The sequence below is a fragment of the Manihot esculenta genome, chromosome 2, assembly GCF_001659605.2.
Source record: "Manihot esculenta cultivar AM560-2 chromosome 2, M.esculenta_v8, whole genome shotgun sequence".
NCBI classification, from domain to species: domain Eukaryota; kingdom Viridiplantae; phylum Streptophyta; class Magnoliopsida; order Malpighiales; family Euphorbiaceae; genus Manihot; species Manihot esculenta.
In genome coordinates, this window is record NC_035162.2 from 1,461,748 (window position 1) to 1,489,117 (window position 27,370).

At 33.3% G+C, this 27,370-nt stretch overlaps 4 protein-coding genes and 1 long non-coding RNA gene across 6 annotated transcripts; 3 read left to right on the plus strand and 2 right to left on the minus strand.

Moving 5' to 3' along the window:
- Positions 1-1,150: 1,150 nt before the first annotated feature.
- LOC110609106 (peroxisomal biogenesis factor 6) lies at positions 1,151-7,274 on the plus strand. Of its 2 annotated transcripts, none has more exons than XM_021748452.2 (17): positions 1,151-1,433; positions 1,655-1,875; positions 2,610-2,731; positions 2,807-2,895; positions 2,986-3,021; positions 3,213-3,306; positions 3,621-3,663; positions 3,756-3,853; positions 4,322-4,383; positions 4,489-4,985; positions 5,061-5,148; positions 5,241-5,381; positions 5,583-6,151; positions 6,233-6,371; positions 6,470-6,538; positions 6,644-6,775; positions 6,847-7,274. In XM_021748452.2, exons 2-17 carry the CDS (start codon positions 1,664-1,666, stop codon positions 6,958-6,960), a joined length of 2,505 nt encoding a protein of 834 aa, XP_021604144.1. In that variant the 5' UTR covers positions 1,151-1,433; positions 1,655-1,663; the 3' UTR covers positions 6,961-7,274. The 2 variants fall into 2 exon arrangements, with proteins under 2 accessions (XP_021604144.1, XP_021604145.1); XM_021748453.2 differs by having other exon boundaries at positions 1,658-1,875.
- A 163-nt stretch (positions 7,275-7,437) lies between these two features.
- LOC110609107 (reticulon-like protein B1) lies at positions 7,438-10,055 on the minus strand. Its single transcript, XM_021748454.2, has 5 exons — positions 9,364-10,055; positions 8,556-8,736; positions 8,341-8,482; positions 7,951-8,020; positions 7,438-7,833 (listed from the first exon to the last, which is right to left on the minus strand). Exons 1-5 carry the CDS (start codon positions 9,575-9,577, stop codon positions 7,664-7,666), a joined length of 777 nt encoding a protein of 258 aa, XP_021604146.1. The 5' UTR covers positions 9,578-10,055; the 3' UTR covers positions 7,438-7,663.
- Positions 10,056-11,174: 1,119 nt separating this feature from the next.
- On the minus strand, positions 11,175-13,251 carry LOC110609108. Its single transcript, XR_006349929.1, has 2 exons — positions 13,034-13,251; positions 11,175-11,871 (listed from the first exon to the last, which is right to left on the minus strand). It is a non-coding gene; the product is annotated as an uncharacterized LOC110609108 (long non-coding RNA).
- Positions 13,252-15,886: 2,635 nt separating this feature from the next.
- LOC110609994 (glycosyl hydrolase 5 family protein) lies at positions 15,887-17,748 on the plus strand. The gene is made up of 3 exons (XM_021749849.2): positions 15,887-16,471; positions 16,548-17,145; positions 17,226-17,748. Exons 1-3 carry the CDS (start codon positions 15,887-15,889, stop codon positions 17,666-17,668), a joined length of 1,626 nt encoding a protein of 541 aa, XP_021605541.2. The 3' UTR covers positions 17,669-17,748.
- Positions 17,749-20,884: 3,136 nt separating this feature from the next.
- LOC110610019 (probable membrane-associated kinase regulator 2) lies at positions 20,885-22,929 on the plus strand. Its single transcript, XM_043951791.1, has 2 exons — positions 20,885-22,379; positions 22,469-22,929. The coding sequence occupies exons 1-2, from the start codon at positions 21,131-21,133 to the stop codon at positions 22,594-22,596; spliced, it is 1,377 nt and encodes a 458-aa protein (XP_043807726.1). The 5' UTR covers positions 20,885-21,130; the 3' UTR covers positions 22,597-22,929.
- Positions 22,930-27,370: the final 4,441 nt, after the last annotated feature.

Below are 27,370 nucleotides of genomic sequence, written 5' to 3' on the forward strand. Positions count from 1 at the left end.
TTAGAGATATTTTAAATTTTTTAATATTTAACTGTTAAAAGTAATGAATGGATTAACTAATTTAAAATTTTAAAAATGTTTTAATATATTTTTTATAATCATTGGATTATTTAGTGAATTTTTTTATATTATAACTATTAAATAGTAATTTTTTTAAATAATAATTTTTTTAAAAAAAATAAAAATTGAAGAGTAAAATTTAAACTCTTTTAAATTTATTCGAATACCGTATTACTACACTAAAATCTATGAATGTAATAAAACTTAAATTAATATTTAAATTTATATATCTCATTTACTCAATATATATAAATATTTAATAATAAGGCTATTGAATAAGAAAATTTAAATATTTACTGTAATTGATATTTATATTCAATCTTTTAAAATTTAAATGTTAAAATCAAATATTTTCAATTTATCATAATTATAACTAGTTAAATTAAAAAAAATAAATTAAAATATAATTTTTAAAATTTTATTTTACTAATAAAATATTTTTTAAATATATATTCTTATCACAACAATATTATTTTTCTATTAATATCATTGTTTACTTCATATTTTCATTTTTATATAATATTATAAATTATTAATAAAAATTTAAATATAAAAAAATTATAATTTAAAATATATAATATTTTACTTTATTTAAAATATTATTAATAAAAAAATAAAATTTTTACAATATAAAATATATATACATAATTTATAACATTCAATATAAATAATAAAAAATATTTTAATATATACTATTTATATATAATATAAATTTATTTATAATAAATATTTATTATATTTAATATTATATATAATAAATAAAAAATATATTTGATTTTAATATAAAATTTAAATTAAAATATTACATATTTATTAATAATATAAAATTTTAAAAATTATATTATAATAGTTATTAATTTTTTAAAAATTTATTTTAATATTTTTAATTATAATTATAATAAAATAAAAATTTTCTGATTAAAATTAATGTATTAAATATAAATAAAAATCCATGTAAATATTTGGATTATTTTTTCAATATCTCTAATAATATAACTGTAAACTTTATTCTCAACATTTTTTAAGGAGAAAAAAGCAACATAAAACCGTAAGGGCATTGACACGTAGCCGAATTGAGATGAACACTCAGCAGCTTTCACCATTCTCTCAGCTTTAAAAACTCAAAAACCGAGGGACAACCCTGATATAGCGGGAAGGAACCTCAAAAACTTCCCTACCTCCACAACCTCTCCTCCGCCACCACTCGCCACCGCTTCTTTCCACTCTTATCTTCCATCCTCTCATGTATTCAGATCCGCTACTTTCGCTATTACGCCATTTGTAAGGATTTCAAAGATAAACCATATATACAACTTTAGAAAACACAGAGACACCAGACACAGACAAGCGGTTGAGACAAGTCGCATACCTCGGTATATTTTCGGTTGCTGTCAGAGTCACAAAATATCAACATCCTTCTTGCTAGAAAGTAGTAAAAAACAAGTTTTGTTTTTGTTCTTTTTCTCTCTGTTATCCAATTCCTTCAAAATCATTTATCGACATGTTTATCCACTATATGTTTCGTGCTATTCCATAGGGATTGAATTTTCTCGAGAAAAAAAATAGTGAAGGTCTTCTGTTTTTTTCTGTTTAGTAGGATCAAATGGAACAGAAGCACATACTTTTATCTGCGTTGAGCGTTGGTGTTGGAGTAGGTGTAGGATTGGGGTTGGCATCGGGACAGAACAAATTGAATGCTAAAGCTTCGTCTCTCAATGATATAACCGCAGAGAACTTGGAAAGAGAAATGCTGAGGCAAGTGATTGATGGCAGAGAAACTGGTGTCACCTTCGACCAATTCCCCTACTATCTCAGGTCCTTAATCACAATTTTTAGTCCTCTTCTTCTTCTTCTTCCCCCCCACCCCAAAATTTTCATTTCATGACATGCTGTTTTTGTTTTAACTGTTTGAATAGTTGAATTTTGGTACATTTGCTAAACCGTAATATGCATTTGATGCTTGTAGATACCGTAAGGGTTACTGCATGAACTGGTGGACGAAAACAAGAACAGGGTCAGAGCAGAGCTTAAATGATTAAGAAAATCCTGATATAAAAAAATTTGAGGTTACGGAGATACGAGTCCCTGTTTTTCTTCTTACCTTTGTTTGCGCGAGTGGATAATAAGGAGGAAAGAAAAATATATATTGAAAACAGAAGAGAGGAGGAAGCAAAATAAACACAATATAAACAAAATTTCCCTTGGATCCACATGATATGAATCTCTCCAATATAACGAGACAATGAATATACGACGAAGAAAAATCAAAATAACGAATCATTCCTTTTATTTTCCTCCCATCCAAACAATAGGAAGGAAAAAAGTGATGATATTTTATATTTTCTTCTATCTCACTTTCACCCCAAAACAGGGCGTTGGCATTAAATATACACCTTTGGTGATTATTATAATCGAAACAAGTTATTTTATGTCTGTTTGGAGGTTGATTTTGTTTTTTCTCGTGGCTACTGAAACTTTTATACTGTGATCAGTGGTCTCCTAGGGTCAAACTTTGCTTTCTCTGATATCCTTCTTGATTGTATTAACAGCGAGCAGACCAGGGCTTTACTTACAAGTGCTGCCTATGTTCATTTGAAGCATGCTGAGGTTTCCAAGTACACAAGGAACCTTGCTCCTGCAAGTCGGGCTATATTGCTCTCAGGACCTGCTGGTTGGTTATCTGGATTTTGTATTCTGTCTTTGTCTATAATTAATTTACTCACATGTTTCTTTAAAATTCTTGAAGAACTTTACCAGCAAATGCTTGCCAAGGCTTTAGCTCATTACTTTGAGACTAAATTGCTGTTGTTAGATGTTACCGACTTTTCTCTCAAGGCAAGTTATTGCAGTTGCAAACTCCTTGTAATTTTGTTAGTTTCTAGTTTTTGGATCGATCGCATATCAATGATGGTCTGTTTTCTACAGATTCAGAGCAAATATGGTAGTGCGATGAAAGAATCGGTAAGCTTTCCTAATGTATTCTGACCATGTTTTTGTTTGGTACATAGAACTTTAATCAATTAGCTCTGCCTTCAGAAAATATAATGCTTCATTTGTTTCTATAATTTTTCTGTATGTGTATTTGTGAGGGCGAAAGAGCGATTTAAGTCAGAAATATATAGCTTTTCAATTTCATTTATTTATTATTGTAGTCTTTCAAGAGGTCACCTTCAGAGTCTACACTGGAGCGACTGTCTGGCTTCCTTGGATCGCTTTCAGCTCGTCCCCAGAAAGAACAACCAAGAGGTATGGTAAAAAATTATATAATTTTAGTTGAAGAGTTCTTACTAGGAAATCATACAATGGAAATGCTGTAGGTACTTCATTCTGTCATTGACAAGGCTTAGATGTAGTGCTCCTGGTGCTTATCCACCTTCTTTCACAATTGCATGGAGTTTACCTCGCATTATAAAGGGACTGACATTTCTGTGAGAGATGTAACACTATTTTTATGTTGCATTCATCAAAATAATTTGATCAGATCATCTAATTATGGAGATGAAGTGTATTTTATATTTTAATTTGGTAAACTCGTCTCTGACCAAGATGATATTTTGCAGGCGGTTTGCGAAGGCAATACAGTGGTGTGGACATTTCTTCAAGGTAGTGTTGGATAAGTTTCTTCTTATTGATCCTGTGTACATTATTAACTAGTTCAGTTATATATAGATGTGATCTTGTTCCTGTTGCTGTAGGGGGCTTGAAGATTCCTCTAATGCTCCTAAGCTCCGACGAAATGTCTCAGCAGCTAATATAAGTATGCTAGCTACACAGTACACTCCTGCAAATACAGGTACTTGGAAATTTACTTTTTGGAAGATCTTCTATATGTGTTTCAATCCATTTATGTTTAAAAGAATGTCCTTTTTATAATTCTCTCTTCATTATGTTGTAAACATGGAAAAGAAGGGCAGTCTCATCCCCATGCATCATAAATATTTTGTTACGTAGATGTAGCTAGATAAATGTTCAGTTACATAGTGCTGATGGTTGTACTTGGCTATAGAGATGCCAGTGAACCATCAATTATCTTGTTTTCATGTCAAACATGAGATTATGTGCAATGGAGGTTGCCTGTTGAAAAGTACTGCTTTCTTTCTTCTCCTTCTTTTGTTAAAGGTTCTCATGTTCACCTGCGATTCTTGTTTTATTACAATTCTTCTAGTTTGGGATTGAGGCTAGTTTATAGTTTCATCATATCTTGCGTCATCATTTCTTTTGTTTATTTTTTTTTACCTCTTTCTTCCCCTCTTACCTGAAGCTCCTTTGCGCACAAGCAGTTGGTCTTTTGATGAGAAGCTTTTTATACAGTCCCTTTACAAGGTAATTAAACATTTGATGCAAGGGTTTCACCTTTAGATGTTGGGGCTTAATTTATCAAGTCCCTATGAAGATATTGATGGGCTATTTATTTCTTATCGCATGCAGGTTTTGGTGTATGTATCTAAAGCTGCTTCCATTGTGCTGTACCTTAGAGATGTTGATAGGTTCTTATCTAGATCGCAGAGGATATATAGTTTGTTTGAGAAGATGCTGAAGAAATTATCTGGATCAGTGCTGATCCTTGGTTCACAGATTTTGGATCTGGGTAACGACAACAGAGATATAGACGAGAGGCTTCTTAGTCTTTTCCCTTATACCATTGAGATTAAGCCTCCAGAGGATGAAACCCGTCTTCTCAGCTGGAAATCCCAGCTAGAGGCAGATATGAAGATGATCCAAGTTCAGGATAATAAAAATCACATAGTGGAAGTATTATCATCCAATGATCTTGATTGTGATGATCTTGACTCGATCTGCGTGGCGGATACAATGGTTCTAAGCAACTATATAGAAGAGATTGTGATATCTGCAGTTTCTTATCATTTGATGAATAATAAAGATCCTGAATACAGAAATGGAAAACTTATTATATCATCCAAGAGGTAATATTACAATCATAGAATGGAGTCTCACCTTTAAAGCTGTATTAATGGAATTCTATGTTATATGTGAAACAGTTTGTCCCATGGACTGAATATATTCCAGGAACGCAAGTCTATTGACAAAGACACACTGAAGTTGGAAGCACAAGCTGAAACGCCCAAGGTTTCATATACTTGGTCAAATATACTTGAATTTGATATGAAAAATGCTAGCTTAGAAATGATATTGGTCTTGCTTCTTGTGGATGATTATAGGAATCAAGAGGGCTTGAGACTATTGGTGTGAAGCCAATAACAGTAGTTGATACCAAACCTGAAAACAGAACTGAAGCGGAGAAGCTTGCACCAGGGGTAAAGACAGATGGTGACAATTCTGTTGCAGCTTCCAAAGTTGTGGTATGTTTTACTGTTTTTCATGGCATTTGTGCATATGCACCTTTAATCTGTAAATGCCGAATGCTCACAATTTGGAAATTGATACCATATATATATATATATATATATATATATATATATATATATACATCTTCTGCCTTACTGTAGATTTATAAAGATATGACTGATTATTTTATATGTCATTAAATCGCTTTGAATCAGGAAGTGCCTCCTGACAATGAATTTGAGAAGCGAATAAGGCCAGAGGTCATACCCGCAAATGAGATTACTGTATCATTTTCTGATATTGGTGCATTGGAGGAGACCAAAGAGTCCCTTCAGGAACTGGTGATGCTTCCTCTTCGAAGACCAGATCTATTCAAGGGAGGACTTCTAAAGCCTTGTAGGGGAATCTTGCTGTTTGGGCCTCCTGGCACAGGGAAGACAATGCTGGCCAAGGCCATTGCCAAAGAGGCTGGAGCAAGCTTCATTAATGTTTCCATGTCTTCAATCACTTCAAAATGGTTTGGTGAAGATGAGAAAAATGTTCGAGCTTTGTTTACACTAGCAGCCAAGGTATCCCCAACTATTATCTTTGTGGATGAGGTAGATAGTATGCTTGGGCAACGGACTAGAGTTGGGGAGCATGAGGCCATGCGAAAGATAAAGAATGAGTTCATGACCCATTGGGATGGGCTTATGACAAAGCAGGGTGAACGCATCCTTGTTCTTGCTGCCACCAACCGACCTTTTGACCTTGATGAAGCAATTATTAGGCGTTTTGAGAGGAGGTATTTTTCACTCTTTTAGACTTTTAGTACTGTGATTGACATTATTTATCTGTTGCACTAATCCATACTACAATGGGACAGAATTATGGTGGGACTTCCTTCCCCTGAGAACAGAGAAATGATATTTAGAACTCTTTTGTCCAAGGAAAAGGTGGAATCAGGATTGGATTTCAAGGAGCTTGCTACTATGACCGAGGGATTTACAGGAAGTGATCTGAAGGTCTGCTCTTTTTTCTTTTCCTTTTTCTTTTTTACAATATTTTTGGTGTTCTAATGCATCTATGCTTTTTCTTGACCATGATATCACCATCTAAACAGAACTTGTGCACAACTGCTGCTTATCGTCCTGTTAGAGAGTTAATTCAGCAAGAAAGATTAAAGGATATGGTAAGCTCTTTTCTTCTACCCTTAAAAATTAACGGCTTGATGAAAGAAATTCCAGCAAAACGAGTGTTATATTTACATGCATGCCTTTAAAATTTCTTATTGTAGGAAAAGAAACAGAGAACTGCGAAAGCCCAGAAGTCTGGGCAATCTGCAGATACAAAAGAAGATGGCAAAGAGGAGAGAGTAATTAATCTTAGGCCATTAAACATGGAAGATTTTAGACAAGCCAAGAATCAGGTAAATCTCTCTCTCTCTCTCTCCCGTCTGAATTCTGTTAGCTTATAGCCATGTTGGCCTTGCAAATGCAGGTGGCTGCCAGCTTTTCTTCCGAGGGGTCTATAATGAATGAGTTGAGGCAGTGGAATGAGTTGTACGGTGAGGGGGGCTCGAGGAAAAAGCAGCAGCTCTCCTACTTCTTGTGAGATGCACGCATTCAAGTTAGCTCCATTTCTCCGTTGAAAAGCTATAGAACAGAGATGAGGGCTTGTGAACTCAGAATCATGTAATATTATGTAGTCCATTTGTGTGTATATTCAGGTAGACCTGGTTTTGCAGCATGCTTCATGCTAGGAATAAGAATGGCTACTCTTGGTGGGTAGTCATTGCCCATGCCACCTAATGCAAGGAGCGTGCGGTTTTTCTTCCTCCTTAGGGAATTTAGTTTGCGAGTGATGTAGCTAAGATCATCAAGTTCCACATTTGTGTTTCTAATGAACAAAGAAAAGAGAATTTGCCCAAATTTTTAACGAGGATGAGCATTGGCTCACATCTCTTTGGATAAGACATCTCATCGAAAAGTAGCTTCCGTAATCCATGTTAAGTTATATCAAGCGCCACTGCCACCATCTACCCCCCACACGATTAAGGGCGATGCACCATTCATAAATCATAAACCACAATGAAATTCAAATCCAATTTACAAGCGCCAGTTAACATTTAACAAATATGTCAAAATCATTCACAAAAGACAGGCTAGTATAAAATTTTCATAATTCATCCACATTGTGAACCCAACCATCTAAAATCAAAAGGAAGAACAGAGTTCTACAATATACTGAACCGAGTTTCACAAAAAAACACAGCTATTGATTGTGTGCAAACACACCAACAGGCATATAAATTCCTCTAAGCCTTCTTTTTGTCCTTCAATGGCCCCCTAGGAATCTTACTTAGAACCTTGGAATCAAGAACTGCATACTGCTTCTTGATTTCGATCATTGCCTTCTCAGCAAATGCGTCTACCTTATCATCATACTTCTCATATAGAACAGGAACTGTGTGCAACAGTACAAACACTGCTTGCGGAACCAAAAATTTCATATTAAGAAACACAACAAAATTTATACTTACGAGAAAATAAAATAAATGGACTAAACAGAAGATTTAGGAAAAAAAAATATAAGGCCTCATACCGATATAGAACAAGGTCAGGAAATTGCACCAACTCCCCACAATAGATAAGACCCACAAGCCAGCTATAACCTGATCAACACATTACCATTGACATTCCTTAATCAACACAGTATACATATTAAAACAACTGATTATAAGATGAAACCAAGTAATGTAAGACTAATTTCATGAGAAATAGTCACAACATATTATCACTACCACAGTTGAATTCACATTAATATCAGTAGGCAGTGACACTCAATTCATCTACAAAATGCAGTAGTCTGTTAAAGATCAACCAGTATGCCCATAACGAGTCTTCTACAGAATTGCCACCTAGACTCCGAATTAGATTTACGATAACATTTGTCCAGCAAGGTCAGAAAATGAAATCACATTGAAAAACTTACAGTAAGGAACTTCTTCAGATCCCTTCCTGATGCAATATCTCGAAGGACAGAAAAAGCCTGATTGATCTCAACCCTAAGTGCAGCAGCTACCTGAAGAACAGACTCCTCAGGGATATGAACTTCTGGAATGCGTGGCGGGGTCCTAAAGCCAAACAAAAGAACTAAATTAAGCATCAAACCCAAATTCCTAGACTGCTAGCAGTACCAGCACTTACTTGTTGATGAAAGTGGAGGCATTGGACCACAAGAACAGTATTGCAAGAGCAAGTATCAGGCCATGGCAAATTAAAGTGAGAAGGTGATATTCAATCAATTCAAACAAGACCCAAACAGCAGTTGCACCACCAAGAACTCCTGCTGAAATCTTCTTATTCCTCCACAGGAAAACATCGGCAGCTATTTCATGCATACAATTAATAGAAATTAGATGCAAGAAAAAAGAAGCACGCGATTGACGTCATCAAAACTGAGTAGAACATATAAGAATTTATCAATAATTTATAATGTGCAATGCAGTACAGTACCAAGACATTTGATGGGAATTAGTCAAAATACCCAATTAACTATTTCTAAAAAATTACCAAAGTTCGTGCAGGAAATCTTTCTGGCCAGTGAAAAACTAAATTACTTTTAATAACCTCCTCTTATGATTGCTCAGCTTAATTCTGCTTCAAAAGGAAGAAGAATACTGGTAAGCTTCACATCAAGCACTCTTTCAATCTACTAAATAAAATTCCTATCTTTTAGGCCGAAATAAACATCGGTTAATCAAAACTACAGAACCCAGATCTACTGACGCAAAGTCAGATCTAGATCTTTAATAACCACCAGATCTGGATCTTCAATAACCAGCAGATATATCACGACATAAAAACAATAATTAACCTAGATATATAATGAGGGATCAGAATAAAATTCACCTACCATCACTGACACATTCCTAAAGAACCAACATAAAGAAATGGTGATGCATAGCAAAGCACCAAAACAGACAATTCGTAAAGGTTGAGAAAGGAAACATACGTTTGCCGCCACCGAGGACCTTGTGGACGGGCTTTTCACGGCCAAATATGCGATAAACTTTGGATTTGAAGGATGACGGAGACGATGGCGACTTTGATTTCTCATCGTTGTCGGAATCAGACGATGACGACGACGAATCCTGACTGTGAAGTTTCTCCGATATCTTATCCATCACCGACTCCACCACCGATTCCTCCTTCTGATGCTCGGCCATCTCCTCAGAGCACAAAAGCCAAACCCTAAACCCTAGCAAAGTTTTGGAAGCGGAGAACGAGCGAAACTTCAAGGGAATCTCCTTGCTTTTTCTTAGGCTCTACACTCTTCTCACAGCATACACCAGGCCCAAATAAAGAGCGTTTTGTAGCAGAGTGAATCGCGACCGTTGATATCACAAAATGGGATCTTTGACGTTGATAGGTTCGGCAAACGAAGCTATAAGCTTGGTTCCGTAAACGTCCAGGTGGAAAGAGATAAACGAATCAGTACACATTTAGAATGGAGGATTAACGCCGGTTAAACTTGACGGCTTCTCCGACTTTGGTTTCATCTATTTATCTCGCGTAGTAGGGGACTCCGTTAAATTGCGGCGTTTAGTTTTGTACACGTTTCGAGAAGCGGGTGGTTCGTGTTCTGAAATCGAGATTGCGGCAAGGAAAGTCACGTGTATCGCCAGTGTACCAAAATGACATACTTGCTCCAGTAGATTGCTGACACGTCGAATAACAAGGACCTTTAGATTATAGTCGTAGTTGAGGCATTATAATAACTGGTAGATAGGTCATACTTCTTTGGCCAAAAAATTAAAAAATAATAATAGAAAAAGGCTCACGCTTCTGGAAAACCTTTGTTGCTAAGCAAAAGAATATGTATAATCGAAGAAGGGAGAAAATTCAATTCTAAAATTTCCAAAAAAAGCAAAAGAATTAAATTCTAAAATAAACTTTAAAAATTCTCTTGGAATTATAATTGAGAGCTTAAAAAGGTACTTTTAATATATATAATTGAAAAAAAATAATATTTATGTTTATGATTAAAATATATTAAATTTAATTTTAATTTTTAAATACCCAAAATTAATATCTGTATAAAATTAATTTTATCAATGACAGTTCTAATAAATAAATCTTTAGCACGTATTTGGAATAATAATTTTGAAAGTTATCTGAAATTAGAAAAAACAAGATTACACAAAAATGTTCAACTTCAAGGAAATTGAGGGCGAGAAAAAATAAAGAAGAGATTGAAACTTACTTAAATTGTAGGCATTACACGGATGATTAAGACAAAAAAAAAAAGATATAATAAATAAATAGGATGATTTTGGTATTAGGACATAGATTTGTTAGTAGATTAGCGATCAAATATTCAAAATCCGTTTTCTTAGCACAAGGAAGAAACTTGGATCTTAATTAATTAAAATAAATTTTATTATTGCTTGCCATTGGATTATATATACTGGAGCCATACTCTATTAATTAAAGTATGGCTAGAGTTAAAGGCTCAGCAAACTATACACTTAATGATTAAGGTTTCCAAAACTAATGCTCATTTATTTATGTAAAAATTATCTTTTATGAAGAATTTAAAAAAAAAAAAAAGTTTTTCATTATTTAATTACAATGTTAAAAACAAGAAGTGTTAATAAATTGATGTTAGGTTATCAACATGCAGGAAAAGCAACTTTCACTATTATAATATAGACATTATTCTTAAAACTGACTTAATTTTCTATTTAATTAGTAAAATATATTATACTGATTAATTTTGTTGACAGTTTTAAATATTAAAAACTGCAAAAGTGTTTTTTTTTAAAAAAAAAAAAATAGTTTTCGTGAGATGAAAGAAATTAAGGGAACAAAATGCCATCATCATCAATGGATTCCCTATGGCTAAAATGAAAAGTTCATTTTCAACCACAAACAAGCTTATTGAAAAAAAATAATAATAATCATTTAAAAAGAATTTAACATTAACGCTTTGTTTGGTTTAAGTATATTGTTTCTTAAGAAGTCACTTTTTGATAAATAATTCAACTGAATTAGAGTAATTAAGTGAAAGAGAAGAAAATTTTTGACTTTGACTTTAATGTTAATTAAATAGAAATAATTTCCACACTTTTTAAAAATTTTAAATTATTGAATTGAAGATATTTTTATGAAAAGCACTATTTTAGATGCTTTGAGAAAAATGTTTTGTAAAAAAGCATTTTTATTAGTTTTGATAATTATATCAAAATTATTTAATATTTTCAAAAAAGTATTTTTCCAACCCGTTGCTTTAACAGTAATTTCAAACATACCCTAAGTATTTGAAATCGAAGGAGGAGGGAAAAAAAAAACTAAAAATGAGTTTTTGACCTCCTATTGAGGGCGTGGACCTCCAACAGTGGAGGGCATATAAAGAAGATTGATGAGAGGGTAGCATACCTTAATATCTTCATTGTGTGCCCTCTCTCAAAAGCATCAAGCCCATCATTTCACGTAACTAGGCACATGCAAGTTGCCATATCTGTGAACCCCACAGATGCCATCCAAACAACTCAAACAACAGGATATATATGAGTTTCTTGACCCTACATTCAGTTTCTTTGCTATCCAAGCACTCATAAAAAAGTACACACAAAAAATAACAAATCGAAGCAAGGTGAAAAGGGCCAAGACAACTATTTCATTCCCTAAGATTCAGGAACATGGCATTTTTTTTTCCTTTCTGTAATGACAATGCAACAGCAAGAGTGTTCTGAATTTTATAGTATTAGCTGTTTACCTACTGCCGTCTATTGAAAAGATACAACTTTTAGAGACTCGGGAAACGAAAAGGGAAAGACTTGTACCAACCTATACATCAAATGAACTGCATAGTCCTGCAAGCTTGCTGCCAACAATTCAACTGCAGAATTCACCCCAGCAGAGAAAATTGGAAGAAAAAGTGGGACTTTAGATGAAGTCAAGAGAAGAAGAGGAATTGTGTGAAGGATTAGGTAGGATGGACATAAACCTGGTTATATTATCAAGTGATAATGGCTATCTACAGAGTAATTTCATTGAGTTAGGTAGTTAGTTCCTGGATTTCACCAACCAAACCACCACTGCAGTGCCGATAACAAAAGGGTCTCATTGATGGGACTGGCTACTGTCTCCTTAGAAGTCAAGTAGAAGGAATTCAAACTTTTAGTATTTAGAGCTTTTCCAATCACCTAGAGACTGAACAATAGGAAATATGCAATTTCTTCTTAATCAATAATTCAGTTAACAAGACAAATGTATAATGACAGATTTGAGTAGATTATTAGATAAAAACCTTGAATTATAAAAGTAAATATCAACCAAAAGTGTCTTGATACACACTGTAAGACATTTTCAATGCTTGTAATGATTCATCTCAAAATTTTCTACAAATCCCTTGGAAGTATATATGGAAGACAAAACCATCATGGCTTGATTAAAATGGCAAACATACAAGAAATATGAACACAAATATAACACCACAGAAAAGGGATCAGTTCAGTAATATTTTTCATGATGGCGCAGCTATAGTATTTGACATAATGTCCATGACTAACCTCAACGGTGTTGTTTGTACAGAAAGATAAGTACCCATTAACCAAGAAGCAATATTTAATTATCTCTTAAACCACACAAGCTAGGAAAAAGGAAATAAGGAACTTCACCTTATTTTTCCCAAAAAAACCAGAACCAACCACGAACAAAGAAATCCATGCCGAGACAGAGGATCGAGGCCTGGCCTTTGATCGATATACCAGATTCTTGGACATTCTTATCATCGTTTTACAGTTTTAACCATGTTTTATCATCATATTTTCATACTCTAAACCTTTGTCTACGGTGATGATGAGGGCATTTTTGACATTTAGGGAATGACTGCAGTCCTCCGGCTATGCACCCCCAACTAGAAAACAGAACATTTTAAACGAATATGCCTTGGTGCCATTGGCAGTAATACGACGGCGTTTCGGTGTAAGGTATGACGCGCTAACGTTGCGTATCACTGCACTCCCAAGTCCTGATGGTCGAAACCCCATGACAGACAAAATTACAAAAAAGAGAAAAAAAAAAAAAAAAGCAGGTTGAAACCCGTTTGCAAATTTCATTGCCACATAATACGAAGGCGTTTCAATAAGCTATGATACGGTGACGTTACATTATTCCTTGTTGGACACCCGTTACGCTCATCCAACAACAGTAAGATCATTCACATTTCATACTTTATTTCAAGGCAGAAACGTACCGAATCAAATTTTGAAAGATTTAAATTTAGTTTATTAAAAAAAATTTTAAATTTGAATTCAATTCAATTTTTATTTTAAATTTAAGCAGTATATTAATAAATTTAAGTTTAGTCCGTTTAACACATAAATTTAGATGAGTCGAATTTTTTTATTAAATATAATCTTAAATAATTTATAAATAGTTTAATTTATTTAGATGTATAATGAGTTTTAATTTAAAATTAATAAATTAAAAATTAAATAATTTTATTTAATAAGTATAATATCTAAATTATCTCACAAACTTACAAAAAATAAATTATTAAATCTTAATAATTCGAATATCTGCAAGTTTTAAAAATACTATCAAACTATATAGAGTTAAATTTTAAAAAATTTAGATTTGACTCGTGAAAGTGTATGTAAGATTTGGGTTTAGTTTTCTTACAATATTAATCTCAGCCTGCTTAATTAAATTGTTTACGAGTCTGCTCATTAATTCGAAAACGATTCGAGTTCACGAGTTTTAACGAGAGGAATATTATGAAACTCAAGTTTAAATTAAATTTGATCTTATATCGTTTACAATTAAATCAAGCCCGGTTGAATTTTTATCGAGTTTGATTAACTTAAAACGGTTTGATTCATTTAAACTCTACTCTTTTACCCGAAAAACCTCCTTGAACTCCTCACTAATTGTTATGGATAAGCAATTATGTAAGATAATTTCATGCTTACTAGAAAAAAATAAGTGTGTCTATATTTATGTTATAAGACTTCATAGAATGAAGCTACTTGGTAATAATCGGTGCTCATCATCTAGAACTAGAAGATCTCTTTAAACAGTGAGTGAGAAGTAGTCTCTTCTCGAAGCTATAATCTTTTCTTATTTACTTGGCATTTAATTTTATGTATAAATTCGAATTTTCACTTGCATTTCTTTGGAATTTTGAAAATTGCCAGGTTCGCATTTCAATACCATTAAGAGGACCATCAAGTTCATATGCCATGCAGATCATAAGAGATGCTGGCCCAAAGTTGGTAATATCCGACTGTAAAGCTCATCTAGCTGAAGAAGCAGCCTGATATTTTAATATGAGGAAATTAATACCAGTTCGGAAGAGGATGATCCAATTCGAAATTCAAATCCACTTTCAAAATGGATTTTCAGAATCAGCCCTATATTGAATCAAATCTTACCTTTTCAATTCATTATCAGATTTTTTGTTTTCTTTTGAATTTAACAAAAATGGAAACTGATTGACTTCAGGGTTTTGATTCTTTTGGATATTGAATCGGTTGCCCATCCTTGTGATCTAAATGAAAGGGCTATTACTCCTATTCAGAAATTACTGGGATAAGTAACTAATGATTAAGGATTAGACATTTTAGGCATTTAGATTTCTCATTTTGTTTAGATATCCTTAAACGTGTGTTAGTAATAAAATATAATCAAACAAGAATGAAAAGGAAAATGTGTATGTAATTGGAAATTATAGAATTTTATACTATACTATTATGTGAACTAAATTCTACTTAAAAACTTACTTTATTAAATATGGTGCTTCTTTGATAGTATTAAATTCTACGTTGGTTTAATACGTCTAGAATTTTACACATCTGACTCAAATTTAATATGTTACCAAAACTTTCACATTATATATTAGGCCTTTTATATCTTTTATAATAAATTAAATTTAAATCAAATTTAACAGATTGAGCTAAAATCCCAACTTAGGATAGTTGGCTATCAAATAAATCAGGAAAAAAAAAATCAAAACATTAATGCAAATTCATTTTGGCAATTATGTTTTATTAGCAAATTCCAAAACATTATGTCTAGGAGATATGCAGAATGAGTCAAACTGAGTTTATATTTCTGTGGTTGGTTATTAATTTTTGAAAATTTTTTTAAATCATTATTGGGATTAGATATTCACATGCTTTATAATTTCAAGACTCGTTGTTGCAACTGTATTGTGCTATAATATCAAATATAATTACTAAGTCATGATTCAGTAGATTTGCCTTGGCAACTCATTTCCATGGATAGCACTTTCCCTCCAGATTCACCTACTCTGCAGATCAAAGATTATAAATAGATACACAAATCTATTACCAAATCTCAGAAAATACTAACAGATAAGTTAAGTTAGGATTTCATATGATGCAATGTTTGAGATAAACTAGGAATAGGTTAGGATTTTGTATGATAAATGTTTAGGCTATGTCCCTATATATATGTGTTATGATCATGCAGCAGAAACATTGTGAAGAAAGGCCTATTGTATCAAGATGGCAGGGAAAACATTTCTTCAATCATTCCTCTTGCTTTTATTATTCTTTGTGCTTGGAATTCCTTGCTTTTCTCTGCCTTTATCAACAAATGGAAGATGGATAGTTGATGCAACCACAGGCCAGCGAGTGAAGCTAGCTTGTGCCAATTGGCCTTCCCATGTGGAGACCATGTTGGCTGAGGGTCTTGACAAGCAGCCTTTGCAGTTTATCATAGAACAATTGACTACCAAAAATCATTTCAATTGTGTCCGTTTCACTTGGGCAACTCACATGTTCACACGCTATGCTAATCTTACTGTGATGGAATCTCTTGATTCTCTAAACTTGACAAATGCTAAAGCAGGAATAGCCAAGAACAACCCTTATGTATTGAACCAGACCCTTGTTCAAGCCTTTGAAACTGTGATTGATCAGTTTGGAGCACAGGGTGTAATGGCGGTGCTTGATAACCAGGTCAGTCGACCAACCTGGTGTTGTGGCTTTGAAGATGGCAATGGTTTCTTCGGTGATCCAGATTTTGATGCTAGCGAGTGGCTACGAGGTTTAACTCTGGTAGCTGAGCGCTTTAAAGGCAAATCCCAGGTAGTATTTCATTTAGAAAGAAGTTCCCAATGCATGATCATGGTAATACTGATTATTACATTTTTTTATGTTGCAGGTCGTAGCAATAAGCACTCGGAACGAGCTGCGAGGTCCTCTTGCAAATGAGGATGACTGGTATAAATACATCCTCCAAGGAGGAGAAACCATTCACCAGGCAAATCCTGATGTTCTAATATTTGCTTCAGGGTTAGCTTATGCTAGTGACCTCACTTTCTTGAAGAAAAAGCATCTGCCGACCAACTTTGACAACAAGTTAGTGTACGAGGCACACTGGTACGCTTTCAGTTGGGGGGAAGGCAAATCTTGGGGGATGGAAAAGGTGAATGACGCTTGTTATAGCAAAACCCAATACTTCATTAACCAAACTGGTTTCGTTGTTCATGATGAGAATCCATTTCCTATGTTTTTGGGGGAATTCGGTTTAGATCAAAGAGGTTTTAGCCTTGGTGATGAACACTTCTACGCCTGCCTTTTGGCCTATGTTGCTGATGAAGACTTGGATTGGGGATTATGGGCTTGGCAAGGAAGCTATTATTACCGTGAGAATAAGACTGGTACAGAGGAGACATATGGGGTCATGAATTACAATTGGAACCGCGTCAAAAATCAAGATTTCCAGAAGAGGATGGATCTTATTAAGACCACGCTTCGAGGTATATGCAATTTTATTCAGTTTTCTTTTTGTCTTGATTCTTGAATTACAAAATCCTAAGACTTCACTTTTGTCTTGTAGACCCGACTTCAAGATCGCCCACAACCTATATAATGTTTCATCCACAAAGTGGCAGCTGTATCCAGACAGAAAACAAAGATGGAATATATGCAAGCAGTTGCAGATCTCCTAGTCATTGGGTTCATGAGGGAGATGGTACTCCCCTGTGGTTGAATGGCACAAAACTATGCCTTAAAGCAGTTGGTGATGAACTTGAACCAATTCTTTCTACAGACTGCACAAGCAAGCAAAGTACATGGAGGTCTTTAACAAAGAGTAAGCTTCACTTGGCTGCCATTGATGAGAAGGGAAGATATATGTGCTTGCAAAAGGAATCCCGCTATACCACCAAGATACTGACTACCAATTGTACATTGACGCATGAAAATCCAGAATGCGAGAGAGATCCGCAGAAGGACCCAGTAACTCAATGGTTTAAACTGGTTAGGACAAATGTACTGTAGTTTGAGATAGGGTAAAAGGTAGTCGGTGTTATGAGTTGTGTTATATGGACCTAATGTCCTAAAATCATTTATTTAATGAAGTGCTCCTTTTAATATCTTGATTTGGCTTGCACACTGTGTGCCCTCAGTTTCTTCTCGTTGCTATAGATTTCTCTCTTGCCAATTAGGCCAATAACAAGACAAACTAAAACAAGTAGGAAGCTCTTTAAATTTAAGGTTCTAATTTACCTTTAAATTGAGTTCAAACTGGCATGTTTGATTTTATAAAAATATATTTGAATTAGTTATTTTTTATTTAAAATTTTAATTGAGTTATTTAATTTTTTATTTAAATTAGTTTATAAGTTCAATGTAAATTTAATAATCTAAAAGTAAAATTTATAAACCTGAATTTCTTAAGTTATACAATTTTTAGTGTTTTATTTTTGAATTAAAAAAAAAAACTCTCGTCTAAAGTTTTTATTGATAAAAATATATTAAATTATGAATAAAAAAAAAGGGAAAGTTATGGGTAAGTATTGGGTAACTGTGGGGCCAAAAAAGGAAATAAAAAAATATAGAGAGCCGGAATTTATGATTGGGTAAGAAATCTGAAAGGGGAAAGCAGAAGAGAGTGTGGAAACAATAGAAGGAAATAAAATAAAAATAATAAAAGAAAAAGACAATTATGGGCCACCCTCTAATCTATTTCCTCAAAAAGAAAAGGCTTAAGGGGGGCAAAAGATGCCGAAATTGTGATTACCCTCATCATTTTCATTCAATTTTATAATACAAACTAATATTTTATATATAAAAGAAATATTATAGCCACTAGCTACGCTATTCTACGAGTGATGTGATGTCCTGGATACTTTTAGTTACCGTGACTAGGGCTGGTTGCGCATCACTTTGTTTTTAATCTCAATTTATAATATTAAAGGGCTCGTTTGATTCAAAATAATATATTTTTAAAAAATATATTTTTTATAAATTATTTAATAATTTATTTTTTAAGTCACAGTTGAAGATTGGAGATTGAAAAAAGTTAACCTAAAATCTCACAAGTTCGTATTTAATGGGTTTGGGTTAAAAACACAAATACGCATAAAGAGGAGATGGAATACAAAAATAAGTCACCCAAAAGCGTAACTTCTGCAACTTATATAATCTACTGTGGCTGCTGCTGCTGCTGCTTATAGTCTTTTGACTTGCTTTGTTGAAAAAATTATACTTTCGTCGGCAAAAGTTGCCAAGCAAATTAGCAAAATCATCAACTGCAGTTTTTTCACTCCTTTCTATTTTTTTTCTCCTTTTTTAAAATTTATATATTGCTTTTTTTTTTTATAAAAAAAGAAATATTTCTACGCATTACCCACCAATAGTCAACACTTGTAATCTTATCCTATTGATGCATTATCATCCCTATTAAAAAAATTTTATAACCACACTCAAATTAATAGCGCACCAAATGCAAATCCATGTTGGTTTTGTGTGTCCAATGGATAATAGATGGCATCCTATTGTTTGAGATTAGAGTAATGACCTACAAAGAAGAGTCAGTCAGTGTCCGTAGGCCCATTAAAAGATGTAAGAGATTATGATGCATGAGTGAGTTTTGTAGGGTCCAAAGAACAATTATCCCAGATATATATGTATTGATAATAAGACATGAAATGGTTTTGTCCATACATCAGACGATTGCTATCCACCAAGAAATTGAGAAAAGGCCTTTTCTTTCAAGCTTGAAGTCATCCCCCACCACATTCTGATTCTTCATGCATGCAGCATGGTGGTTGTAATTAAAAGTGGAACCGTCTATCTCTCAAGTGTGGACTGTGAACCTTTTGGCCTTTTCTTTTTCTCTTGTTCTAGTTGTGCAAAGCAAAATCTCTGGAACAGAAACAGATCATTGGTTGATTACTGGTATTGTATGGCATTGTTAGAGGAGAAAGATTTTGTTTAATTGGAAATAAGTTGGGAGTGAGAGAGGGAAGGGAAGGGTCCCTGTGTGCATGTGTGCCACGTGAATTTTAATGCAGGGCATTTAGGGTAGCTGATTGCTGGTAGCTATTCATAGTCCTTACAGGAGTGAACTCGTCCCGTGAAAAGTAACGACTATATGAACCGAGGCTGAGCTAGGGTAATGGGTTAACCCAGATAGAATACCTAGCTTGCTATTCCTGGGCCTGGGGTTCTTTTCTATCTTGCATTTTTCACCCTCCACTTACCGCGGTTCCTCCATCTTCCTTCCCCAATTCTTTTTGTAATTACTAATTAAACATACAATATCACCAAGTGTATGCTTTGTATATTGCAAATTTAAATTTTAATTAAACTTGAATTAGAAAAATTCATTCACTTTTAACTCTGTTAATTTCTAAAATCTATTTATTCAAAATTATGATTTGAGAAAATTAGAAAGTATTACTTAATATTTTTCGCTTATCATTATTTATACTAAATATAATAATTAATTCTATAATTCTACAAAATTATCTTATCATTTCATTTTCTCTCTTTCCATATTTCTAATGATAGATAATAAATTATTGAATTATAGTAATTAAGAGATCAAATATAATTTAATTAAATTAAAGAATATTTTATTATAATATAGGTATCTAAAACTTCAAAAACTTCTTTTATTTATTTTGCAAAAAAAATGATTTAAATAAAATTTTAGATAAATTTAATAAGTAATTTTTATTTATTTTGAATTTAGTAAATTTTTTTATTCAAAACAGTAGAATTGATAAAAATAAATTAATTGAATTGAATCTTAATAAAATAATATTTTTAAATTAATTCTAATATTATTTAAATTACTTATGCAAAAATTACTTCATCCAACCCATAATTTTTATTAATTTTATTTTTTTATATATATTAAAAAATATAATTTTTATTAATTTTTTAATTATATCACTTTAAATATATTAAATTTTATTAAATATTAAGAGATATTTTAATTTTTTTTAAAAAATAAAAAAATAAAATAATTTATATGTTAAAATTAAAAAAATAATACATAATAATTTTAAAATAATAAAAGATATAAATAAAAATTATAATACTGAATGAAATATTATCATAAATCACGCATATGTATATTGGAGAAAAATAATTATACAGTAAATGTAAAAAGTAAAAACAGTATTTACTTTTAGGTAAGTCGTATCCGTATCCGTATAAGTTTCTGACTCGCAGACTGGTCTCACATGACTAACCTGCAGCTACTAGCAACCCCCTTCCCGAATCAAGACAAAATAAAAGCCATCTCTCTCTCTCTAATTTTTTATGGAGAAAAAGCTTACCCGTCTCTGCTTACTCTGTCACACCATTTTCAGTACTACCATTCTGCAACTCCCATTCTACTGAGTGCCCCTCAAATCAAACCCAACCACCCTCTCTTGCTGCTTTCTATCTCATCTCGTTTATTTCTACCTTTTTCTCCTGTGTTCTTCTGGGCTGGCTCTCCCAACCATGGAAGCTTTTAGCTTGCTCAAATACTGGAGGGGCGGCGGCGGTGCTGTCGTTGTTGGCCCTGGAGATTCCGGTGTTAACTCACGCGCCACTACTATCGTCACTGCGGTCTCCCAGAACGCTGTTGAAACCGACGATGACGATGATGATGACGGTCCCTTTTTTGACTTGGAGTTCGCTGTACCTGACGACGACGAAGGAGAAGAAGACGGACATGATAAGAAGGTAAGTAATGGAGACGTTTCTGAGGAGGAAAACGACGATAACGATGACGAAGATGGGGAAGATACAGACGGGGAGACGGAGTTCAACTTCACTCTCTCTTCTGGTTCTAGCAACGACCGTGTGGATCAAAATCTGACACTTTCACCTTCCGATGATTTGTTTTTCAAAGGGAAACTTGTCCCAATCGAGCCTTCTTCCCTTGTTCTTAATGGCTTAGAGCCTAATTCGAAGCCTCAGTTCCCTGTTTCTTTTCTGAAATCTGCCACCAAGTTAAGAGTGTTCATGTTGGGGTTCAAGAAGTCAAAGATGAACGCAACGGAGAAGGCCGCCGAGGTTAATGAATCTGCTGCTTCTCCTTCTCCCAAACAGCAACAACAGAAGCAAGCAGAGAAAGGAGAGGAGGCGACCAAGCAGAACAAGTTCTTCACTGTCAAGTTCAAGGTCGAGGAGGTTCCTATAGTTTCTCTCTTCACTAGAGAGAACAGTAAAAGCACCAAGTCCTCGCAGAAACAGAATAATACAGAGGATGCCTCCGCCGCTGCTTCAGATGAGAAACGGTTTTCGAAAGACGTAATGCAGAGATACTTGAAGAAGATGAAGCCACTTTACATTCGCGTCTCGAAACGGTACGCAGAGAAACTGAGATTCTCTGGCCAGCTCAGCTTAGGCTCTGGACTGAAAGCATCGGCTCCTTCTCCGCCGCCGCCTCCTTCCACGGTAGCTTCAGCGCAGAAAACTTCTCCGCCAAAATCAACGACGTCAGCCGAGAAGAGCCAACCGGAGACTGAAAGTACAGAAGCTCCTCCAGCGAGCAATGCGAAGAGCGTGAGACAAGGAAACTTGCCAGCGGGGCTGAGAATTGTTTGTAAACATTTAGGGAAAAGCCGATCAGCTTCTTCTGCTGTGGCGGCGGCTCCAACAGCTCCGGTAATGTCAAGGAGGAGAGATGATTCGCTGTTGCAGCAGCAGGATGGGATCCAGAGCGCCATTCTGCACTGCAAGAGATCATTCAATGCTTCTAGAGGTACATTGACTACATATTTAATAATTTGACCAACTCATTCAAAACTAAAAAATTGTGAGTGAATTAATTTGTTCCTTTTTCATGGGCAGATTCGGATTCCACCCTGTTATCAAGATCAGTGAGTGATCCCTCCTACGAGAAATCCCAGGAATTGTCGAGGAAATCTTCGGGCGAAGGAAAATTTTCTCTCTCTGAGAATTTAACCATCCTAAAATGAAGGGCGGGAAATGGGTCTGTTTAATCAGAGTTGTGCATGTTTAGAAATGATTCTATCTAGGAATTATTATTATTATTATCTTTTGTCAGATTCTCAGTCCATGATTTTCCATACTGTTCTGTAAATGTGTTTATTTTTTAAGGAATTTTGGCTAGGGTAAGTAGATGTAGAGACGTTTGATGTTAAGGCAGGAAGCTCACTACCTGGTTTTTAGTTTATTAATGTCTAATCTATGAAAGCTTCATCTTTCTGCAATAAAGCTTAAGAAGAAGAAGAAGAAGCACCAGATGTTTATATTTGTTTATGCATATAAATTTTACGTCAAACCAGTAATTTCTTTGTTCCCATCCAGTAATATTTGTGTAATCAGATGAAAGAATGCTGAATCAGAGAATTAAAAATGAATCTTAGTCCAATCAATTGTTCAATTCATCTTTTCATCCTAATGAAATAGGAATAGACAAGATCAGGAAGCAGAAATATCTAAAATGATTAGAAGGGGTTTGTCATATTACTTGAATTTTTTTTTTTTAATTTGCCGGATCATATTACTTGAATTGATGCATAGGCAATGGGTGTTTGTTTTTTCCTTTTTGGATGATATATGGGTCCAGGCTCCGGAGCCAGATGGTGTCTGTAGTGGTCAGATAAGTGAGGAAAGGAGTGAACCCAAACAGTGAAAAAAGAGATTTTCTTTTCTTTTTCTTTTTCTCAAAGGAAGAGAGAGAGAGTTCCATGGTTTGTCAAAAACAGCACTAACCTTTATCTTTCCTGCTTTTGTTTCTTTGTTTAAGTGGTTTAGCACATTTTCTTTAGTTTTCTTTTCTTCTTCTCACAATATATGGTCTAATAATGAAAATCTTGGAATCAGAGAAGGTCATTGATGTTGATGCAACCCCAATTTATGTTTGTGTGAAAATAACGTCTGGGATTCAATCTGTCTCCTTTGTGTCATGCTTGTGACCTCCAAAACCGCTGCCTTGAGTTGAGTCTGCCTGGTTTTGCAGTTTAGGCAAAAGCCTTTTGTCGTTTTGGGCTTTTAGCCAGTGATTAGATTCTTTTTTACCCTTCTCATTGCTTTTTAGGCCTCAACTCAGCTTAATTTAAGGCACAAACCTTTGCCCCATCCCTCCTTTCAGCTTTAACCCTTTCTGTATACACCTTCTTTACCATTGTTGGCCGCCTCTCCACGATTAATGGTGACGAGATTTTCTTATTTTTCTTTAAATATAAAAAGCAAAACTCCTTGTATTTATCTGATATATCCAGTAATCAGGAATTGGAAAGGATATAAATATTCAAGCAGAAGACAGGTGCATACGGATTAATAGGGTTAACTATTACACTATGATTTGGGTTGCTTATTGGTGAGGCGACCATTCCTGCAGGCATCACAAGCACAAACTCGTTTATTTAATTATCTACGTTATATAGGTTGCCTGCTTGGCTTGGCTGCTTCTGAGTTCTGTCTCTTTCAGCTTTGACTATTATCAAATAGCGTGCGTGCTCATTGAGATATGAATAAATTAATGCTACTTGCTACCTCGTGAAGCCTTGCATGTGTATTTGGGTTATTGGGTGTCTACCAAATTCTCTTCTCATGTTGAAATTGAGGGACATAAAGGAATTGGGGTCAATTACAAACGCTGAGATAGAAACTCTAGCCATAATAGCAACTGTGGGTTGGGAGGACAAAATCCCCCATTGAGAGCCAGCATGTCCCAAGGAAATAGGGCAGTCCATGCACTATCCATTAGCTAGACGAATATCGTCTCTAATCAGTCTAATTCATGCACCATGAGCCACTTCCGTGTCCCCAACAGCCCTTCTTTTAAGACCCATTACAAGGGATTTGGCTCTCTTTCCATGACTGATATGTCTTTGCTTTATTTCTCGATTCAGTTTTTGCAATACTTGAACTAAGACACTTTCTTCATTTGTAAAATCAAGAATTTCCCATTTTTAACCTTTTAACTTGGGGATACAAGTGGTCCATATATCATTGGGTGGATACAGGTGCTTCATACAATCCATATTAATCAAAGTACGAATATTTATTATTATTAACCTAATTAATGTGAAATAAAATATAACAAATTTATTTAATTGGGGACAGCAAAGTAGTTGTGGGTAATTAGGGGAGGCACCATTTGTCGATTTTGTGCTCCCCTCGGATTAGGGATCAATTTCTCTCACAAAGAGGATGAGAGGATTAGCTCAGCCATTTAATCAATCACCGACAAATTTTAAGGTCTATAAAGTGTATTAAGATTTTAGGGAAGCTAATGTCCTACTAGATGTTTCTTTATCATCCTTTATTTTTTTATAGATATATATATAAAAAAAAAAATTAGGGCTTTCTCTTGCTCCACATCTTTTAAGTCAGGCCAAAAATGGGCTCAGGTAAAAATGGTTCCCCATTATTCGATTATTATGGGCCCAAATGTGACAAAAGCTCACGTGATTTACTAATCTTAAAGTTTGCTTACGAATAGGATCGCCGTTAGAAAATATAAATATTAAAAAAATGATTTCATATTAAATTAATTTTAACATATTTAATTATAAAAATATTGTACAATTGCTTCATATGTCTTTTTTTTTTCTTTAATAATTCATGTATCCGTTCTTGTAAGGAGGTTCTTAAATTGACTATTGCCATAAGATGCATACATAATAAATTAAAGTGTAAATATAATTGAAAATGAATATGTTTTGTACAAATCTCACAAAATATTTAATTAAGAGTTACTAAATTTGTTCTTATGTAAGAATAAATTAATATTATAGTATAATTCTTAACGAATCCAATGCTCAGTTACTCACTAAATCAATCCATAGGAACTGTAGAGAAAGAAAGGGAAAAGGTCAAAGTCACATATAATATACTTATACGTTTTATGATTTCCCATAAAATTTCTGAATTTAATATTAATGCATGATACATCTTATTTTATAATTTATAGATGTTATAATTAATTAATTAATGTGAATTGAGACCAAGTCTTGGCAACAATTTGACAAAGTCTCAAAACCACAATGAAAAATCTAGCATTTGTTAATTAAGGTTTTGATAAGAAGAAGTGTTTCTTTCTGTTGGATTTGCAAATATGGCCTAAATCATTCCTTTCGTCTCTTTCTATGTTGTTCCTTATTTTGTCTTTTATCTTATTCCTTTTCTTAAAAAAAAAAAAAAGTTTGACTATTATACTTCAACAATGAATGATTTCTTTTATTTATTTATTTTTTGTATTATGCAAACATGATTGCATTTAAAAAGAGCTACTAAACTAATAGTATACTGAACTCATAGTTCAAAAAACAAAACTCAATCCAAACCAAAACACACTCTAATTTTTTTTTTTAAATATTATTTTATATATATATAAAAAAGAAGAGAGCTAGTAGTGGAAACTGGATAGGCGGAAGGGGGTCCTACCATGGAAACTTGATGCTCACGTCGGAAGTGCTTTTTGGGTCTATCCTCTTGGCTAGTTTAGTGCCCAGGAAGTTTAAAATTTTAAATGATAATGATATATATCCTTTTTTACAAAATAGAATAGCATATATTATTTAAATGGAGCCAATACACACATATATATATAATTTGGGTTTATATATAACAAATGAAAAATAAAAGTAAGAACTCTCTATATATAAATTCATCTATCCAAACCATTAATTAATTACATATTAATAATACGATTTTAACAGAGATGTGCCGTTTCAATTTTAACTTAAAATTTATAAAAATTAAAATTGAAGTATGATATAAATTTAATTCGATCAATTTTGATATTTTTATATAGTTTTTCGGTTCGATTCGAGAATCATACTATTTTTAAATTTCTATATGTCTAAATTGAAATATATATATATATATATATATATATATATATATATATATATATATATATATATATAGTTTAAAGGACAATAACTCTGAGAGACCAGTAAATTTATACTTTCTTGGTATATCGACTGAAAAATCAGATCTCTTCGATTCAGCAAATTGTTGTGCCGTAAAAAAAATTTGGATTACAACGTCACGTCACGTACTATTGAAAGTAAAGTTTTGTTTTTTCGATTCATTGTGTTTGTCGATCCAATGTGTTTGTACATAGAAGAAATTTGAATTACAACGTCACGTACTATTGAAAGTAAAGTTATAACTTGTTAAAATTATAGATAAAAATGAGTTAATATTAGAAGATTTTGTGAAAGCCATAGATGAATGAGAAATTCCTAAAATAGATAAGGAACAAATTTATAAAATCTCAAAATTTAATGTTTTCAAAACAGATTATGTGATAAAAACCGAAGAAAGAAATTTTCAGTTAAGTAAACCTTTTGAGAAAATAACTTTTTTATTATAAAAAACGCTAAGTCATCATAGGAGTAAAAAATACAAGTATATTTATATATGATTAATTCAAGTAGAAATAAAACTTTTGACCCGAGAATTGAATTATTCTTTCTTTATTATCTAACTTTTGTTTTAAAATTCCTCCATATTCTAGATATGAAGCATTTGTTTCTACTATTTTAAATGCATTCGGATTTAGGATATATAGATAAGGAATTTCTTTTATTAAAAATTTTATATGTCTTATAATGGATATTAGAAGGTATAGTACCTCCTCCAGAACAAGAAAAAGTAAAGCCAAATGCAAGTTTAAGTATAATTGAGCAGTTTGAGAATAGTAAAATATCATTAAAATTTAATAGAAGTATAAATAATAGATATACAGGATCATCGTCTTCGGTAATTACA

What these genes read in the sequence shown, in the direction of transcription:
- LOC110610019 (XM_043951791.1), top strand. Translation starts at nt 21,131, where the DNA reads ATGGAAGCTTTTAGCTTGCTCAAATACTGGAGGGGCGGCGGCGGTGCT. An exon ending in ATCATTCAATGCTTCTAGAG is followed by an intron (nt 22,380 to 22,468) that starts GTACATTGACTA and finishes TTTCATGGGCAG; the next exon opens with ATTCGGATTCCACCCTGTTA.
- LOC110609994 (XM_021749849.2), top strand. Translation starts at nt 15,887, where the DNA reads ATGGCAGGGAAAACATTTCTTCAATCATTCCTCTTGCTTTTATTATTC. An exon ending in GCTTTAAAGGCAAATCCCAG is followed by an intron (nt 16,472 to 16,547) that starts GTAGTATTTCAT and finishes TTTATGTTGCAG; the next exon opens with GTCGTAGCAATAAGCACTCG. An exon ending in TATTAAGACCACGCTTCGAG is followed by an intron (nt 17,146 to 17,225) that starts GTATATGCAATT and finishes TTTGTCTTGTAG; the next exon opens with ACCCGACTTCAAGATCGCCC.
- LOC110609107 (XM_021748454.2), bottom strand. Translation starts at nt 9,577, where the DNA reads ATGGCCGAGCATCAGAAGGAGGAATCGGTGGTGGAGTCGGTGATGGAT. An exon ending in GCCTCCACTTTCATCAACAA is followed by an intron (nt 8,483 to 8,555) that starts GTAAGTGCTGGT and finishes GTTTGGCTTTAG; the next exon opens with GACCCCGCCACGCATTCCAG. An exon ending in ATCTGAAGAAGTTCCTTACT is followed by an intron (nt 8,021 to 8,340) that starts GTAAGTTTTTCA and finishes TGTGTTGATCAG; the next exon opens with GTTATAGCTGGCTTGTGGGT.
- LOC110609106 (XM_021748452.2), top strand. Translation starts at nt 1,664, where the DNA reads ATGGAACAGAAGCACATACTTTTATCTGCGTTGAGCGTTGGTGTTGGA. An exon ending in GGTGTGGACATTTCTTCAAG is followed by an intron (nt 3,664 to 3,755) that starts GTAGTGTTGGAT and finishes CTGTTGCTGTAG; the next exon opens with GGGGCTTGAAGATTCCTCTA. An exon ending in TTATACAGTCCCTTTACAAG is followed by an intron (nt 4,384 to 4,488) that starts GTAATTAAACAT and finishes TATCGCATGCAG; the next exon opens with GTTTTGGTGTATGTATCTAA.